We start from the raw sequence: 19,971 nt of genomic DNA on the forward strand, positions 1-19,971 counted from the left end.
GGAAAAGTCAAAAAAATATATTTTAAAATATTATTCTGTGAAAGTGCTAATAATTACTTTGAATTAAACATGTGTCTCACATTTACTCTCAGTTGAGATGATTTATAAACATTATACTTAATATTTACATAATAAACTTTTCATTATCATTTCTACAATACAACTTTCATAATTATTATTAAGATAAAACTCTTCTTGCAGAATAAAATTTGCATAAAGATTTATGATTCAGACAAACAGAAAAATTCTTTTATTAACATTTCTATTTATAAATACACTTTAATTACATTCATAAATTGAATTTAATTACAATTGAAACTGGTTTAAATTTAACTACAAATGTTTCATTCAATAGGTTTCCTTCTCAAGCTATTGAGGAAGAATTCTATGAATAACTGTGCAAAATATAATACAGGGTGGGCAAAAAGTCCATAAAAACTTTAAACATTCATAAAAAATCATGGAATACTTTGGTCTTTTTGCAAAACTATATCCTCAACAACAGTCTTACGATCCATTTATTTTGCCAATATTCAATCTCTACTCGATTATTGTCTTGCCAATATGGGTTATGGCTGCCTCTTCCCATTTAGAAAAAATGTTAAAAGAATTAGCTAAAATATTTCTTATTTTAAGTAAACTCTCCAACCTTCTTTTTACCTATAATGTTAATGTTGCTAGTTTCAGATTGGGAATTTCCAGCTTTATCAAACGTATCAAATACTTTGACCATTTACTTTTATACAAATATTTCCACGGGTCCAATCAGAACATGGATCCCGTGTTGGGATCCATGTTCTGATTGGCTGTTCCTAACAGTTTGCAAACTCATTACTTGTAACCAAACTTTTTTTTTAATTTCATCTTTTAGGCTTTCCATTTCTTTCAGATCCTTTTTTATCAGTCTATTCAGAATATGGGTTGTGTGGAACAATCTCTACATGAAGTTTTTCTAATTTTAAACATATTTCTAAATGGTTACTTTATAATATATAATCTCTTGTTTCTTTATGTCTATTTTTATCATGTATATCAATTTTTATTCTTTGTTATTTGTATTTTAATCTTCTTCCTCCCCCTCATCTTTCGTATATGCAATAAATAAATAAAATCAATTGGAAAAATTATCAAAATGAAATGCAGTTGGTACATTAAGTATTGTCAGCATGGAGTTTTTGTTGACAGAGGAAAAATATCAGTTTGTAAATAACCGATAAATAGCATTGACATATAAAAAAAAAAAAATGCAAACGACAATGAAAATGACTTTTAATGTTTATTAGACAAACAAGTGTTTGACTTGGACTTCCCACAGGATATAATGCAATTTAGCCAAGTAACAGTTCCTGCGACTGCAGAGTGCACCATATCCGGAAGGATGGATGTTAACTCGTGACAAATAGTAGTTTTCTATTGCAACTATGTGGAAGGACGTGATCGAAACACTCGGGACTTTAAATACTTCATAATCAGAAATTAAACTGAGTCATTTTCATTGTACTTTGCAGGTCTATTCGTTGTCTTTTACATGTCAATGCCACCTATCATTGAGTTTTGGAATTAATTTTTTCCCAACAACAAAAACTCCCATGCTGACAATGCTTACCATAGAAACCATATTTCATTCCAATAATTCTTCTGTTTTTTAAGAATGTTTACAGGGTATTTTTGTTTACCCTGTATAACAATTATTAGAAACTCATTAAAATATAACTGTTACTTCTGTGGACTAAATTTAATATTGTCAATAAATCAGTTAATTATCGGGCTAGAGATGGCTATAATAAATAAATAATTAATAAGACAATTTGGCACTAGAGCTTGGCGTTAGGCGCCATCTCTTAGTAAACTTAATAATTATAATTAAATTAAATAGCCAACTCTAGCCAGATAATTCGGCTCTTGTGGATGTATAGCTTTGTAACGGGTTAGTCGTTATTTATTTATAAATCAGTTAATTTATATACATTATTCATGGGGTATAAATTAATTTTAAAATTATTCTAGAAGTTGGCAGAGTTTCTAATTTACTACTAAATCATATAAGAAACCAAACTTGAATCATATTATTAACAAGCAATTATTTATTGTGACATCATCACAATGCCAATCTGCAACTTTTACTTAATCATATTTTAATTAATTTAATTTAAAATATATGCTTTCCAACTCAAATTAGTAGTGGCTTGCCCCTGTACATCATACTTTTCATTTAACAATAGAGTCATGCTGGTCATCTATCTAACACCTTTTGGAGGAAAATGTTTGAATTGAAAGAACATAACTTCCGGTTTGCATCAGAAGTTCATACATAGTTAATCGGGCCTCCCGTTTCTAAGGTTTCCATATATGGTGTCTGTCTTTCCTTAATCCCGTAATTTCTGGTGGTTGAAAGATGTAGAATTGATAATTATTGTTGATAACAAACACTGATTTTGGTCACTGATAAGAAACACTAATATTCAACATTGTCAATAAAAGTCAATATTTTATCACCTTTGGCATTTATCTAGAATTTCATTATCGTTATTCTGAATTTTAGAATATTGATACTGTAAACATTTGTTTTAGTTTGATATATTGGCTAATTTTTCAATATTTATCAAAATTTTTTGAATATTGACATACTGACAGAATCTCAATATCAAGCCCAATTTTAATATCAATATCAAAACTTTGGTTTAGCACACCCTAGTTGCCATCTTGTATTAAATTTAATAATTAGAATTAAATGAATTAATTTAGAATTTTCTGAAAGATTGATCCAGAGTAGGTCTTAAACCAACAACTACTTACAAGCAACTACAATAAGGTGGAGTTGATAGTTTGAGTTCTGCTCCAGATCAATCTTTTCTTCCATAATATTCTAAATTAATTAATTAAATTCTAATTATTAAAGATGACAACTTAATTGCCTGCCTCTAGTCCAAATTATAGAGCATTTGTATATTCAATTAGTCGAAATGTGGCCCACTAATAAATCTGGCAAGGTTACTTGATTAGCACATAATTTACAACTTGGGACTGTTGTAAATTAGTTTTTGGGAATGTCATTATTAAAATATTTAAAAACAATTCTTCAGAAAAAGATTATCCACATCTGTATTAATCTTTTTATAGTAGTAGTAATCTAGAGCAGGAATTAAATTCACGAATCTTGCATACAGAACCAGCACAGTAATGTTACTGTATATTTTAAAAAAATTTTAAGTAGAGTGCAGTATTCTTATAAAACCCCTTAGTGAGCCAACAACCAATAATATTCTTAAATAAGGCTTTGTATGTATCACACAATACTTTTATTTCGATTTACATTATTTAATGTAAATATTTATTTATATTTTGAAGCTTATATGTATTTGTTTAGTTTGTTTTATCTATAATAATATTTACATAAATGTACTGTACAATATATAAGATATTTTGAAAGTAATGATATAAAAGATCATCATCTATATTCTAAACTTTGATCTCGCTGTAGATTTTCAATTTTGTATATGATGTAACCTGACACGGGTCCAGAGGTGTACCGAGGGAGAGCATTGGGAGCGGTCCGCCCTGGGTGTCACCCGTTCAGGGATGACACCCGACTGTGAAGAATTAAGTCGCAAAATAAACCTTGATGACGTGCTTTAACATTATGTCATGGAGAGTTCCATCGGCTCGAAAAGCAATGCCTAAAAAACAAAAAAAAAAAGGTCAACGGATACACGCTAGCCAATATAAACCTATGTGTTGACATCGCTTATTCGATATAGCGTTCAAGTTTGCTCGAGTACGGACATATTACGATTCAATAATCCGATAGTGTTTTATAAAAGAGTTAAGAAGGGTGACACCCACAGTGCGACTTGGGGTGACACCATGATATCGCCCCAGGTGTCACCCATGCCACTGCACGGGTCCCTAAATGTGGACAAAAACATTTGTTTATTAAACATTTACTGCTGGAAAGTGTATGAAAGGTATGATTTTGTATTATACATAAGCTCATAGAAATAACAATTATCACAAATCACATTATACAAAGACAAACTAACTAATCATAAAAAATCTTATAACAGAAAATATGGAAGGAATATGACCCAAAATTCCTTAAAAAAAAAGTAAACCCAAATTTTCCAATTTTATCAAATTATTTTCACATAAAATTTAATTGCTAACTATAAAATGATAATTAGAATGGAAACTGGAATTTCTTGGATAAAATCACAAAACACATCTTTCATACTTTTCCAGCAACAACTTTAATAACAAAATTAACAAGCCAAAAACACTTGTTCTGTGATTAAAGTTATTGCTGGAAAAGTACAAAAGGTGTATTTCGTGATTTTAATTAGAATGGCATAAGTAATTACTATTTACTAACAATGTTCCCTCTAATTTTTTTTTGTAGCTGAGCAGAACATGTACTTCTCTGAGCAAAAATTTTTGCTGATATATATACAGTACAGACAATCTTATTTTTTTTCCCTTTAAAAACTAAATTAATTATGAAGTAAAGATTAAAATTCATTTCATTATAAAAATCTTTTATTAATATAAATTATTTAGTCACATAACATTAACAAAGAAATATTTCAATTCTTTTTTTTTAATTAAATTTGTTTAGTCGCTGTATATATGTTTAATAGGTGGTTGTCTCTTTAATCCGAAAACATTCGGTAGACTAACTTACAGCTGAACAGGCTTAAAACTTTTTTATTGGTTCTTCATCAAATGCATTTCGGACCAGTTTTATGAGTCCTGGTCCGAAATGCATTTGATGAAGAACCAATAAAAAAGTTTTAAGCCTGTTCAGCTGTAAGTTAGTCTACCGAATGTTTTCGGATTAAAGAGACAACCACCTATTATTATTTCAATTCTGATGAATATTTTCATGCCTATCTTTTTTTGAAATCCAGTATTGGAGATTCACTTCCTCTCCAGAGGAAAGATGCATTCGAATTCTCATTAAATCACACAAATGTTCCAATTTGAGTCTATTTCTGATTTTACACTTAATTGAATTCATAACACTAAATCCACATTCACAGTCAACACTAGATGCTTGAAATGTTCCAATGATATCAATAAGAACTGCTAGTTCTTTAAACTCATCATCATTACCTACATCAGTGTTCTGCAACCTTTTTCTACTTGAGGCACACCTATGACTCAATACGGCACACCAAAATGTTATTACCCTAAAGTACATATGATATGATACTATTAATAGAATTGCATAATGCCACTAACCTATTATCAACATTTGTGAGCAAATTTATTTTACATTTAATTTCTTAGAATACATAAAAATGCATGGCATGTAATAAAGAATAAACAAACATTGTCTAATTTCATCAGTGATGCAGCAGAGAATGAAATACAACTATAAGAAACAACAACTGTGATAAAAATATATAAATAAAACTTAACAATTAATAGACGATGTAGAAGTTCACGTCACACTGTTAACCTTGTGACAGTACACGTGTTTCAGAACACTGACCTACATAATTTAACATCTCAATAAATGTCAAACAATTTTTCGGATATAATGAATTTAAAATTACAATATTGTTCTAATATTTTTGAGGCAGCACTTTTATTGTTATCGACATTTAAAATTATTGAATATTTTCTAATCAATTGCATGACATTCTCATCTTCAAATTCAAAACTTCTTGTATTTGAAATGGCATTGGACATATTCAAAATCTCAGCCCACAGCCAGTGCCTCTCAGAACCTGTGTTTATAATCTCAGCCAACTTTCCAGTTGCTACCGGCAAACTGCAAGCGTCTTTTCCAGTGCTCGATATGTCGGCAAACAAGATGGCAGCCACCACGAAGTTAGTAAGAGCTTTGTTTAACGTCAATAATTTCGAATTCAATTTACTTATTGATGAATTCATACTGAATAAGTTAAGATCAGGTTAGTACATTAATAGATTATTTTAATACACCAACATACTTATATATGTGAGACATATTTTTTTTAGTTATTATTATATTAAAATTATAGATGGCAAAAGCCACAAAAAATAATCCAATGATGATATAAACTAAAATGTATTAAAGTTTTTATTACAATTAAAAATTCTTTTCATACGTATCACATACGGTTTGATTAATGGTTTGATGGTTTTATCAGGATAAAACCATCAAACCGTTAATTTTAAGTAAGAAAACTATCCAAAAAAGAAAGTAAATTAAAATAAATAATTACCAGAAAACTAGGCTATATCTTACCTAGAAAATGAAAAGAATCAATTTAGTTTCTTAAACACAAATCGGATGATCTCCCTAATTTTTTTTAGTTAACGTTAATCTTAGGCTTGATTTTGTTAGGTATTAAACGAATCTCTCTTAATTCTGTAATATTTTTGAATTCTTTTTCCTTAGATGTAAACTACATGCAAAAATATTTGCATGATTTACAGTACGGGGAAAATGAATTCAGAAATTGGTATTCCATCTAATATAAATCTCACTACACCAAAAATAGTATGAATTTTTCAAGTAGTAAAAAAGGACGGTGAATTTGGTAAAATATTTATGTAAGGATGCTATATTTTTTGTATTAATTTGTTTGAAAATTTATTAGAACTCACAGGAATCCAATTCAATTTTAAAGAAGAGGCAGAAAATTGTGATCGTCTCAGGCTGATCACAATTTTCTGCCTCTTCTTCAAAATTGAATTGAATGATTTTCAAAAGCCAGTTGCAAAACAAAGCTGTGGGGTCAAGTTTCACAGGCCCTACAAAACAAAGGAGGATTGTAGTCATAAATGGCAAAATTTAATGTGTACGTTTAGACAGCATTTAGATAAATTAAAAACATCAGCAGAAGGAAAAAAAGTTAGTTATTATGGCAGAAAAAGTAATATATTATGTATCACAAATTAATAGTATTAAAACATTATCATCCTTGCAACAATCACAAACTTTATTATACATTTCAAGATGCAAAAATAAAAATAAAAACTTATGCTGCCGATTGTACAATGTAACAGATAGATAAATGTTGTGCAGTCGGTCAATGGTAGTGGGGATACAATTATGTAATTAGTGATTATGCTACAGACTTTTGATTGTGGGTTGTGTTACCATTATTATTATTATCTCTCAACAATATTCCCATATATTGTTTGAAAAAAGTATTTTTTATTGTTAGCAAGGAAAAGGACATAGCTAGTTTTTCCAGATTTTCTCTACAAGTGGTAATTTTTTTCATTATTTATTCAGTATTTTTATTAATTTTTTATTGACAAAACTATGTCTTGTTTATAAAATCGTACTACCTGCTGTGTTACCAGCTTAGATGTATGAAGCAGTACATGTTAGAAGTTGCAATTTAGCACAGAATACTAGGTGCCCAAATCATGCATGCATACAAAAACCAGACTTGTAGGTACTCATGGGACTGAGAACAGAGTCAAAATACAATTCAAAATGGCAACACTCTACAAACATGCAGTGCGAGATTTGTGCATGTGTTGCTCGTTGGGAAGTTGGAAATGCCACGGAGGTACGCTAATGAAAAAAAGTTGGGAACCGTTGTTCTAGACTGTTCTCTTCACTAACAATTTCAACTTCTGTACTCTGATCATTATGCATAATACAAAAATTATGCAGTACACAACAGGCCGTGATGACTTTTGGAACAAAAGCTCTCTTTCTGATATATAAATATTTCAGTTTTTGGAATCTACCAAACAAATGGTCAAAGGCTTGCTCAATAACAACTCTACTTGAGCTTAAAAACTTTGTTATACTTTTTCTCTCTTCTTGTTAAATAGCCAGTATCGCAATAAGGTGTTAGGAGTGATTTTGATATATGATAGGAGATTGTGCATATCCTCTAACAATACACTTCTACACTTAGCTATTTGTGGCGGCACTCAATTATTGGTGTTTGCACGTTGTCATGCACAAACACAATGCTATAAGTCAGTAGTCCAAGCCTTTTGTTCTGTATCGCATGCTGTAACTTTTTCAATGTCTCACAGTAAGCTGTAGATCTCATCACCACTTTGCGAGTGACGATGAGATCAAGGTAAACATCCAGAACTGGTTCAGGTCGCAGGCGGCCAAATTCTACGACACGGGTATGTTGCAATTAGTGCCAAGATATGACACATGCCTTAATTCGCATGGTGAATATGGCGAAAAGTAGTTTAAGGTATGTAGATTTTTCCGTAATAAAATACAAATGAAAACAAATTGCAAATTTTTTTTAATGCCCAAACAATACTTACTTTCTGGATGAGCTTAGTAGTTAAATGTGAGTCTTAGCAAAACAACACAACTCCCAATTGCAGGTATCCTGGAAGTAGGTTGATTTTGAGGCCATATCTCGCAAAGAGTCTCCCATAGAAGTATAATTCCTTTGACTTTTTTACTCCGAGCACAATCTATGGCTCTAAAGGCACTCAACTGCACATTCAGAACTTCATTTGTGCCACTTAGTAACATGTTCTAGTAGATGGGGCATCACTTATCAGTAAATGCATGAAAATACTACTTTTTCAAGGCTATCATCTTAAAGCATACAATGATAAGTGAATTTACAAGTGACAATATACAAATACACTAAAAAACATTGTAAATACATTACAAGATGTTTTAACATTGCATAACATTCTCAGCACGAAGAACATTACTCAATCACTCACACAACACAGCTACATCACAATACTTAATTGTTATGTCACCATTTTGCTGTATCCTTCTTAAGATCTGTAATCTTAGCAACTTCATTATTAAAATAAGATTATAAATCATTTAAACATTGTAAAATGAAATTAAATGTGTTTACGTAGCGCAGGCAAGACTCGGGAAGTCAAATTAAGCATCTAGCGACATATAATAAGTTATAAAGTAACAAAATTAATTACTTTTGTATAACTCTTACCAGTCAATGGCCCCTTTATTGTGATTAGTCAACGCTCCTGGAATTGTTCTAGGCGATATTCTCTCCAAAATGGGAGTAACTTTACTTTTACCATTGCTAGGACTTGTAGGTGTGTTATCCATTCCGTTATCTAATTTCTATAAATCAGAAAATACAACCAAACAACATTCCTACCTCCTTCCCCAATCGACATTTTACACCCTCTGGCGATTGAAATCCAACTGTGTTATTTAAATTTCATGTCTCTTTTTTTTTTTTAACTAAACTTTTGGAGATTATTAATTGATTTCAATTAAATTAAAATAATTTTTATTTCAATTATTGATACATTTATTAAACGTAGGATGGCCGAGCGTTTAAGTAGAGTCGATAGATATACTGGTCCTTGAGCTATACTCTAAAGCAGCGTTTCTCAACCTGGGGGTTGCGGTGATATTAAAGGGGGGTAGCATCTATATGCATGTTCAAACACACACTCACAGCGAGTATTATAGAAGGAGATCAAAATACAAAGAGCACGTACACATCAAGTTGGAACTTGTAAATTGCTCATGTATGTACTGTACACGTCATGCATGTGTGTTCATACCCGTCGCTATAAACGCAGCGACATAAAATAATAGGAATAATTCTATTACATTTTTTATACTGTCGGTATTTTCTTAATGTATAAAATTAGTGCAATGTGATTATATAATATTTAAAAAAATTTACATTTATAATTACAGTCAAAATTCAATTAGTAATAGTAAGGCTTACTGTTATTATTCCTTTGGGTGGGGGGTCGCGAAATACTAATTTTATTTATATTTACTATTTGGGGAGTCGCGGAGCTAAGAAGGTTGAGAATCGTTGGTCTAAACTAATGTGTCAGGTAGCCGATAGCTGGCGCTAAAGTCGCATTACGGCAAGAAGTTGTTCATCTATTTGGTTTGTAGGTAGCTTTATCGTTTTCAAGCATTTTTGTAACTTTTTTCTACTGTTCTGACAAAAAAAAATCTTATTTGTAATTACATTTTGTGATTTTATATCATGTATAAAGGAAGAAAAAGTATTTTTGATTTATAAAAAAAATTTAGTAAGATGATAATTTGACATTACAGACGATGATGTGGATAAATCGAAAATAATTATATTTTTGATGTTTTTATCCAGGTTTAAAACAGTTATATTGCTACATATTGTAAATGAAAGTTTCGTACATAATGTTCTGTGTATAACATATCAGTTCAATACATAGGTAATGATAAAATAAGTAAATAAATTTGCATTTTTCTGTTTTATTTTATTAGATATGTATGACAATATAATCAGGAAAACCATAGCTTATCCTCTGATACATTTAAATAGCCATAGAAATTTAATCCAGATAAAAACAAATTATTTTAAAAATAATCTTATTAATGTAGTGTAGCTGTTACGCGGAACTTGGCAAATTTGTCCCGATTAAAAGATGTATAGGACCATACATTATTGTTGTGCCCGTATCTATTATTAACGATTAAGCGGGTGGAATTCCTGGCAAAATGAACTTCAGAGCAGCGGCTCTCAAACTACCACGCCCATCACTGGTCGAGTGGATGACACCATCGAACATCAATATTGTTCGCCACTCACGTGCTTCCGTGTTGTTTAACCACGTGGAATTTTCCGGGTTTCACGTATCAAATATCTACATAGGAACCAATTTCTTATAGAAACAATAATACACAAACACCTAATTACTTGCTGAGCTTGCTTATATCTTTATTTTCAAACGTTTTCAACCTAGTTATTATAGGTCATCCTCAGGAAAAATTTATTCCATTTTCACATTCGAATATATAGCCTTCGAATGCTCGTGATATTACAACGTTTCGAAATTTTCAAAAATTTTAACGGTTTAAATAATAACAAATTAAACCAACTGCAAACACATTAAAACATTACTAATTAACAAACATAAAATAAATAAATAAATAAATAAATATTGTATCAAAAGTAGATTAAACCAGTTAAAGCTGCCATGTCCTTTCTACGGGTTTTTAAATCCCATTTCTTTTTCTATTACGTATTTCCATGCTGTTGGAAGATTATTTGCGTCTTTTGCATTTAAACATTTGTTTTCCACCTTACTTTTATATATTTCTACTTTCTCCATCCCTAATGCAATCGTCGGGGAATGGACTGCCTTTACTATTCTCGCTTCATCCCATTTTACGTTCGCTCCTTCCTCTTGTCCCATGATCGCCAAAATGGTGTTATTGTGCCCTTTTTTTACATCATATTTGTGTTCTTTTATACGTGTTGCCAAATTACGTCTAGTTACTCCAATATATTCTTTTGTTACCGCTAATTGCTCGTTCTCAAATGGAATCTTATAAACCCCCGCCTTATCCTGCATTCTCATTGCGTCCTTATCATTTCTAAGTAATCTGTATATGCTTGGTGCTCTTTTATAAATCATTTTTGTGCCTTTATATCTACATAACTCTTCTATCACCCCTTCCATTTTTCTGTCGTACGTGAACTTGCTGATCCGATCCTCTCTATTAAATCCTCTGTGTCTATGCTGTTTGTAACTCTTAAGTAACCCTTCTATTATGTTTGCTTTATAACCTAACTGCTTTGCCACTTTTTTAATTCTGTCAATCTCCTTAATTTGATCTCGTACATCTGTGCAATATACGTACGCCCTTTTAATAAGCGCTTTAAACGCTGCCATCTTACATTTGAGCGGATCATTAGACCACGCCGGTATATATAGAGGCGCAAGCGTGGGTTTTAAATATACTGAAGTTTGTATACCTCTTGAAGTTTGAATACCCTTTGGGTATTCAAACTTCAAGAGTATACAAACTTCAGTAGTATACCCTTGAAGGGTATACTACTGAAGTTTGTATACCCTTTTAAACTTTATATTTATGTCCAGAAAATGGAGTTGCGTACGGCTTTTTTTGTTCCATTTTTAGCTTTAACCCATGCGGATTGTCATTCATAGCAATTAAAAAATCTCCAATCTTTCGTTCATCCTTCCAAATTATCAATACGTCATCCACATATCTCTTGTACATTACAATGTACTCCTCAAATGATCTTAGGATATCTTTTTCTAGTTGACGTACTACCAACTCGCATAGGAGTCCCGACATGGGACTTCCCATCGGGACACCTTTCTTTTGCTTGTATGTCACCCCACCAAATCCAAAAAACGATTGATAGCACATCAAATCCGCAAGTCCATTTAAGTCCTCAACATGCGCCGCCAACCCTGGATTATGCTCTATCAAAAATTCAGTAAGGGCATTGAAGCATGATGTTAGATTCACGGACGGGTACATGCTTTCATAATCCATTACCGTCCCCACCTCATCGTTCATTAAAGCCAAATCCTGCAAGTCCTTTACTACCTTATTCGGATCATTCGCTACATACATATTTTCCACCATCTCCTCATATATGTACTTTTTTAATCTCTTCTCCAGTATAAAGGTTGGTGCATTGCATTTTTCAACTACCGGCCGAATCTCCTTGCCCTCCTTATGTGTTTTCGCGAACGCAAATATTCGTGGCATTCGGGGGTTAGGATTATGCGATCTTTTTAAGAATGGCAGGTACGTTGAGAGTGGTGTTCTTTCAAGCCGCTTAACCTTGTTGTTCGTTGCCGTTACAATCTTTTCATCCACAATATTACATTCCGTCTTCCTAATATAATCCTTGATGGCTTCATTATACCTTTCTCTTTTCATAATTACCATTTGTTTAGTCTTATCCGCTTTTGTTAACACTAGCTGCTCTCTTGCCATCCATTCCTTTGTAAACTTCACATTTAATCTTTCTTTTCCCTTCATTTTTAGTTCCTCTTTCTTTTTTCTAAATGCCATTTTCCATCTGAAATAATCTCTTTCAACCTCGTTAAGGCCGGCCATCCCTCTTTCCAGCTCAGCTATTGCAGTTTCCCATTCGCTTTTGTCGCCAGGAACATAATTGGGCCCATTCTTTAACACTTTCTCTACCTCTTTTGGCACCTCAATCTGGTCCCATAGGATGTATGGCTTTATATCTCGTTTTTGCCCTTTGGGAGCCTGTTTCTTTATAATCCATGTCATCTTTCTGCAATACTTCCTTGGTACGAATGCAATACTTCCTTGGTCCTTATGTACGAAACTTTGGTGGGGTGACATACAAGCAAAAGAAAGGTGTCCCGATGGGAAGTCCCATGTCGGGACTCCTATGCGAGTTGGTAGTACGTCAACTAGAAAAAGATATCCTAAGATCATTTGAGGAGTACATTGTAATGTACAAGAGATATGTGGATGACGTATTGATAATTTGGAAGGATGAACGAAAGATTGGAGATTTTTTAATTGCTATGAATGACAATCCGCATGGGTTAAAGCTAAAAATGGAACAAAAAAGCCGTACGCAACTCCATTTTCTGGACATAAATATAAAGTTTAAAAGGGTATACAAACTTCAGTAGTATACCCTTCAAGGGTATACTACTGAAGTTTGTATACTCTTGAAGTTTGAATACCCAAAGGGTATTCAAACTTCAAGAGGTATACAAACTTCGGTATATTTAAAACCCACGCTTGCGCCTCTATATATACCGGCGTGGTCTAATGATCCGCTCAAATGTAAGATGGCAGCGTTTAAAGCGCTTATTAAAAGGGCGTACGTATATTGCACAGATGTACGAGATCAAATTAAGGAGATTGACAGAATTAAAAAAGTGGCAAAGCAGTTAGGTTATAAAGCAAACATAATAGAAGGGTTACTTAAGAGTTACAAACAGCATAGACACAGAGGATTTAATAGAGAGGATCGGATCAGCAAGTTCACGTACGACAGAAAAATGGAAGGGGTTATAGAAGAGTTATGTAGATATAAAGGCACAAAAATGATTTATAAAAGAGCACCAAGCATATACAGATTACTTAGAAATGATAAGGACGCAATGAGAATGCAGGATAAGGCGGGGGTTTATAAGATTCCATTTGAGAACGAGCAATTAGCGGTAACAAAAGAATATATTGGAGTAACTAGACGTAATTTGGCAACACGTATAAAAGAACACAAATATGATGTAAAAAAAGGGCACAATAACACCATTTTGGCGATCATGGGACAAGAGGAAGGAGCGAACGTAAAATGGGATGAAGCGAGAATAGTAAAGGCAGTCCATTCCCCGACGATTGCATTAGGGATGGAGAAAGTAGAAATATATAAAAGTAAGGTGGAAAACAAATGTTTAAATGCAAAAGACGCAAATAATCTTCCAACAGCATGGAAATACGTAATAGAAAAAGAAATGGGATTTAAAAACCCGTAGAAAGGACATGGCAGCTTTAACTGGTTTAATCTACTTTTGATACAATATTTATTTATTTATTTATTTATTTTATGTTTGTTAATTAGTAATGTTTTAATGTGTTTGCAGTTGGTTTAATTTGTTATTATTTAAACCGTTAAAATTTTTGAAAATTTCGAAACGTTGTAATATCACGAGCATTCGAAGGCTATATATTCGAATGTGAAAATGGAATAAATTTTTCCTGAGGATGACCTATAATAACTAGGTTGAAAACGTTTGAAAATAAAGATATAAGCAAGCTCAGCAAGTAATTAGGTGTTTGTGTATTATTGTTGGTAAATCAGCTGAGGAAGTAAGGATTATTCTTATAGAAAGTTCTTCCGATAGGCATCTCTTATTGGATGATGGTCCAGGCGTCACGTTGCCTTATCCCATTAATAGAATCGTTTGTAAGGAGCTAATCGTATAAGGCAATCGGTTGCACTTATACTTAATTCTATGAGAGGAAAATAAATTAATAAATAGAACAAACCATGGAAAGTTTTTCTCGAGCATTGACAACTTTCATTAAAATTTGACAATGACTTGACAATTAACGCTGCCCAAAAACGATAAAATTTGCAGAATTAAAATAGAAAATATATTTTTAATTTTAAGGAATATTTTATAATTCAAATTTTTTGTTAAATATTCTTTAATCTAAGATTACCACCATACTCGGAAGTAATATTTTCTTTCAGTACAGTTCATCTTTGTCAGTTTAAAATATGTTTTAAATGATATAAATTCAGAAGAATTTTAAATTAAGTCAGTTTATCTTTTTTTATTGATGATAAATTATGATATAAATACATAAATTAAATTAATCGATGCACAGAAAGTAAAAAATGGGGTAGTGTTATCAAGAGACAAATTCTTTTCCATAATTTGAAATCGTGTAGTTAGATAACGCTTAAAAATGATTGAGGATTCCCACTTATATATTAATAAATGGGTGTCCATGCGTGTATATAAACATCATATTTTCTGAAAAATTTGTTTATATTAATAGGTATATTTTTAAGCAAAAAAATGCACATTACCGATCTGAGAACCTCCAAGATTTTTCTGTATTTAATTTTATAATAAAATTATCATTTTTGAGCGTCCATTAATACTATTTTTGTTTTTATATTTTCTATTCTAACTCTCCAAATTTTATCGTTTTTGGGTCAGACAGCCGTTAACTGTCAAGTCATTGTCAAATTTTAATGAAAGTTGTCAATGCACGTGGAAAACTTTCCATGGTTTGTTCTATTTATTAATTTATTTTTCTATCATAAAATTAAGTATAAGTGCAACCGATTGCCTTATACGATTAGCTCCTTACAAGAAATTCTATTAATGGGATAAGGCAACGTGACGCCTGGATTATTTGCGAATAAGAAATGCCTGTCGGAAGGACTTTCTATAGGAAATTGTTTCCTATTTACATATTAGATTCGTGAATAAAACTTGAAACCTGGCCATCGGACGGTTGGTTGGACGGTTAACATAGAATCTTACCGCTCTGTGGATCTGAGTCCGAATCCATACCGTCGAAAAACTCGAATGGGTGGTCTGACCGGGCGTGTCGGATCCCGTTCTCGCCTCCTTGGCATTGTGGACCTGGTCAAACTTACAATATGATTGTGAAAAAGTAGTCGTAGTGATCACAGGGTGGAAGGAGTTTAAAGAAACCGTTGATTAGATGCGAACCCGCAATCAAAATAGCGCTCGGTTGTTTTGTCCACTCGGTCATTCGTTAAACGTAGAATAAATCTTCTCAGAAAAGTTTTGCTTATAAAAACGCATAAAGATTCCCCAGAGCATTTTAAAAATAAACAAAAACAATAAAACGACTCGCAGCGCTAAGATTATTATATCGGCTCGTATGGTTCCATTTTTCTGTTTTATGTTAATGTCGCCATAAAAATTCGATGGCATTTGAACTGCCAAATATCTTTCTATACATCGTAGAATAAGGATATTTTTATTGCGATTACTGCTTATTATTTGCATAATATATGACCTCATCATTATTATCATCTCAGCATTTAAATTAATACTAATATAATAATTTGTTTATATCAACACTACTAGATTCTTGTTGATGGTTCAGATCAGACACACAACTGAAGTTTTTATCCTGCAATACTTCCAATCTGTAACATTATACAATGAACACCGAGTGAAATTACTTTTTAAATTTCACTTAGAATTATTACAGAATTTGTGTATATAATAGATTTTTATGCTGTTTTAAAAATGAGTGGCTGTACGTTAATATTGGATTTAGACGACCGTCGATCGTTGGTGCTCCCGTGTCTATTGTTAACGATGTTATGGCAAATTTTAGTTAATTCAATTCAATTTAATAATGCGAAAATAATTTCAAGGATAACTTCGTGTGGTAAAATGAACTTTACTTTTAGAGCAGCGGCTACCAGACAACCGGGCCCACCAGTAATGGCGTGGATAATACCAGTAAACACGGTACTGTTCACCGCGAACCTGGTCACGTGTTGGCTAACAACGTGAAATTTCTCGGGTTTTATTGGCGTATTTAATATCCAAGTAGAGGCCAGATTCTTCGTAAAAAGTTTCTCGGAAAGTACTCTTTTCGACAGATGGCCCGTGTGTCCGTTGCCGAATTCCATCGAACCAAACCCAAATTATCTCTATCTAACAGTCAAAATTCCTTATCCAAAATTAAAAATTTATGAAGATCCTTACATATAGATATGGATTATTAATGTCTGTATATAAACATTATATTTTATGAGTTTCTATTGTCACGTATATTATTACGGAAATAAATGCATATTACTGATCTGAGGACCTCCACGATTCTAACGTATTCAATTTTATAACAAAATTATCGATTACTAAGTGAAATTTATCTCTTGCAGAGTACTCAAAATTTTCCTAGTTTCCTTCACCTATATGCATGCCAATTTACCATAGATATTCCTTCATGGAGGGAACATCTTATTGGTAGATTATATTGCCTAATCCCATTAAATCTACAATTCCATTCATAGAATCGCTTATAAGGAGCAAAAAAGAACAAGACAGTCAATTGCACTTATATTTAAGAGAGGAAAATAAAATATTAAATAAATTTGTAAATAGAACAGAATATGGCAGGTCTTCCAGGTGCGTTGACAAACTTTCAATTAAATTTGACAAGTGAGTTAGGACGTAACAGATGCACGACCCAAAAACGATAAAATTTGGAGAGTTCAGATAGAAAATATATTTTTAATTCTAATAAATTTGTGTTAATTTTATATATTATTTTAATAATAATAAAATAAATATAAGAGTGTGATTTAAAAAGGAGATTAGGGCAACACTCAGAAGTGAGATTTCTTCTTTAACAAGACTCGCCTTCAATATTTTAAAATGTGTTTTAATTGACAATTGTTTTATTGACAAATGTGTTTTAATTGAAATTATAACGGAAACATAAATTTTTTCACTCTCTGCACATCAATTAATTGATGAGCAGAGACTGAAAAAATGGGGTATATTAGAATTATTACGTTAGAATTTAAATTAAAGCTAAAATAATAATTAATACCTCATAATATTATTAATAGTGTTGAAGGTTAAGATCAGACATTCAACCGACCTTTTAACTCTGTTCTACTTTAATTCTTCCATTTTAAGAATGTATCTTACACACGAAGAGAATATATTTGTAAATTTCACTTAATTAAAATTGACAGAATTACCATAAAAATCTATTGTCTAAACAGTTATTAATACGAGTTGCGCATAACTTAATATTGAATTAATTTAATTCAAATTAATATTATTCAAAATTTAAAAATCTCTATGGGATCGGTCGTCGGACCAAAACTGGCTGATATATGCATGATACCGATTGATGAAAATATATCACAGGCTCCAGGTATAGAGTACTACGCACGTTACGTTGATGATATATTAATTATATATGACTCACAAATAACTTCATCCCAAGATATTGAAAGCTATGCAAACAGTTTGAGTAACAACTTAAAGTTCACCAGTGAAGAAGAACAAAATCAGGAATTAAATTATTTGGATATTACTATATTGAGAAAGGAAAATCGATTGCTATTCCGTAAGTACGAAAAATTATGTAATACAAAAAAGACTATTAATTACAAATCATATTGTCCCGTAGAAACAAAAAAAAACGTCTTTACTATGGACCTCAAAAAAATAGTGAATAGGACATCCTTACAAGAAGACATAGATAAAGAAATAAAACAACTTTTTAAAAAATATTTATTGAATGATTATCCAAAGAATTTATTATGTAAGTGGTACAATCAATTTGTAAATTACAGATATAATGTAAAGAATCATATTGATAATATTATATATGTTAAATTTCCGTATGTACATAAACTTTATGAGAGATATAAATTAATTTTTAAACAGTATTCTATATGTATCGTGGCAAAACAAAAGAACAAATTGTTGAATATAGTTAATGTCATAAACAAAGAAGATGCCAATATGTTAAACAAACTCGATGTTGCAGGTGTAATTTATAAATTGTCTTGTACTTGTCCACAAACGAGGTCTTACGTCGGAGAAACCGGAAGGAAGTTAGAAGTACGTTTAAAAGAGCACGAGGCAGCAATAAGATTAAAAAGAGAAGAATCGCCGTGGTACCTACATTATAAAAATAATTTTTGTAACATAGACAGAAATAATATAAAAATACTTTATAAAGAAGAAAATTGTTTAAAACGTAGAATAATAGAACATTTTTGTATAAAAGAATATGCAAATTTAATCAATCTGAATGACGGTATGCAGATAGATGCATGCTGGGAAAACATCATCCAGCATAAAAGGAACGGAGGTTACCAAAACTCAACTACCCACTGATGAGGCGTTTTGCGAAATGCATTTGGGAAATGAAATTAATAAAATTATGAAAGTATAGCATCTTTTCGTCCTTTTTTTGTCTTCTTAACTCACTCGAAGTCGGATTTTAAAGAGTAGCTTTTTACTTGGATTTTAATTTAAAGTTTTTAGAATTACAAATTAATATTGTATAAAGCTCGTTATTTGTGGTAGATCGTCATGTATTCTGTCAACTCTATAATACTATGTTTAATGTTTTCTCCTTCTTCCCTGTGTGCACCAAAAGGGTCTTGTTTCTATACGTATTGTGAGTTTCGCCTGGCCTATAATGAGGACGATTAGGTAGGTGAAGAGGGACGGGTAGGGTGCCACATAAGATTTAAAAAAAAAAAAAACTGCAGCTATAGGCACATATGGCGAGACTTTTACGGACTCCTGTTATTTGTCACTCGATTAGAGACCTTTATATTTTTTAAATGTGTATCCATTAATTCATGGAGGAAGAATCTGTGATATCTTACACGATTAATTGAATAAGGATATTTGGGCGTCTGCTAAATTCGGTAGCCTGCATAAGAACTTGTTTTTTGAAACAGGCTCCTGTTTAGGTGTTAGATACGTGAATAAAACCCGAAAAACTTCACGTGGGCATCACATTGGTGAGGGGCAAACCTAGAAAGTGTCGGGTGGTTTTATCGACTCGGTCACTGGTGAGTTCTATATATTAATGCATAGAGCCTCAAGTTTAAGTTCAACCTGGGGACCGGACCCATAAAAGTTGTATATTCCTGTGCAGAAATAAATTTCATACATCATGCATGAAATATTTTGTTACAATTCCTATTTCTAAAGAATGTTTTTATGTGTTAATTCAACCGTCTACAAAAA

At 31.9% G+C, this 19,971-nt stretch overlaps 4 protein-coding genes across 4 annotated transcripts in view; 1 reads left to right on the forward strand and 3 right to left on the reverse strand.

Annotated features, from left to right (window-relative positions):
• Positions 1–9,108, reverse strand: part of LOC136968572 (WD repeat-containing protein 11-like) — a 42,604-nt gene extending 33,496 nt beyond the window's left edge. Inside the window, exon 1 of the mRNA XM_067262570.1 lies at positions 8,898–9,108. Within this exon, the coding sequence (XP_067118671.1) occupies positions 8,898–9,019 (122 nt within the window). The 5' untranslated portion in view covers positions 9,020–9,108. The remainder of the gene's footprint in view (positions 1–8,897) is intronic.
• A 1,803-nt stretch (positions 9,109–10,911) lies between these two features.
• Positions 10,912–11,601, reverse strand: LOC136968581 (uncharacterized). The gene has a single exon (XM_067262580.1). The coding sequence runs from the start codon at positions 11,599–11,601 to the stop codon at positions 10,912–10,914; it is 690 nt and encodes a 229-aa protein (XP_067118681.1).
• A 184-nt stretch (positions 11,602–11,785) lies between these two features.
• Positions 11,786–12,985, reverse strand: LOC136968582 (uncharacterized). Its single transcript, XM_067262582.1, has one exon. The coding sequence runs from the start codon at positions 12,983–12,985 to the stop codon at positions 11,786–11,788; it is 1,200 nt and encodes a 399-aa protein (XP_067118683.1).
• Positions 12,986–13,521: 536 nt separating this feature from the next.
• Positions 13,522–14,211, forward strand: LOC136968583 (uncharacterized). The gene has a single exon (XM_067262583.1). The coding sequence runs from the start codon at positions 13,522–13,524 to the stop codon at positions 14,209–14,211; it is 690 nt and encodes a 229-aa protein (XP_067118684.1).
• Positions 14,212–19,971: the final 5,760 nt, after the last annotated feature.

The sequence above is a fragment of the Centruroides vittatus genome, unplaced genomic scaffold, assembly GCF_030686945.1.
Source record: "Centruroides vittatus isolate TY-2023 unplaced genomic scaffold, ASM3068694v2 contig_15, whole genome shotgun sequence".
Classification (NCBI taxonomy): Eukaryota; Metazoa; Arthropoda; class Arachnida; order Scorpiones; family Buthidae; genus Centruroides; species Centruroides vittatus.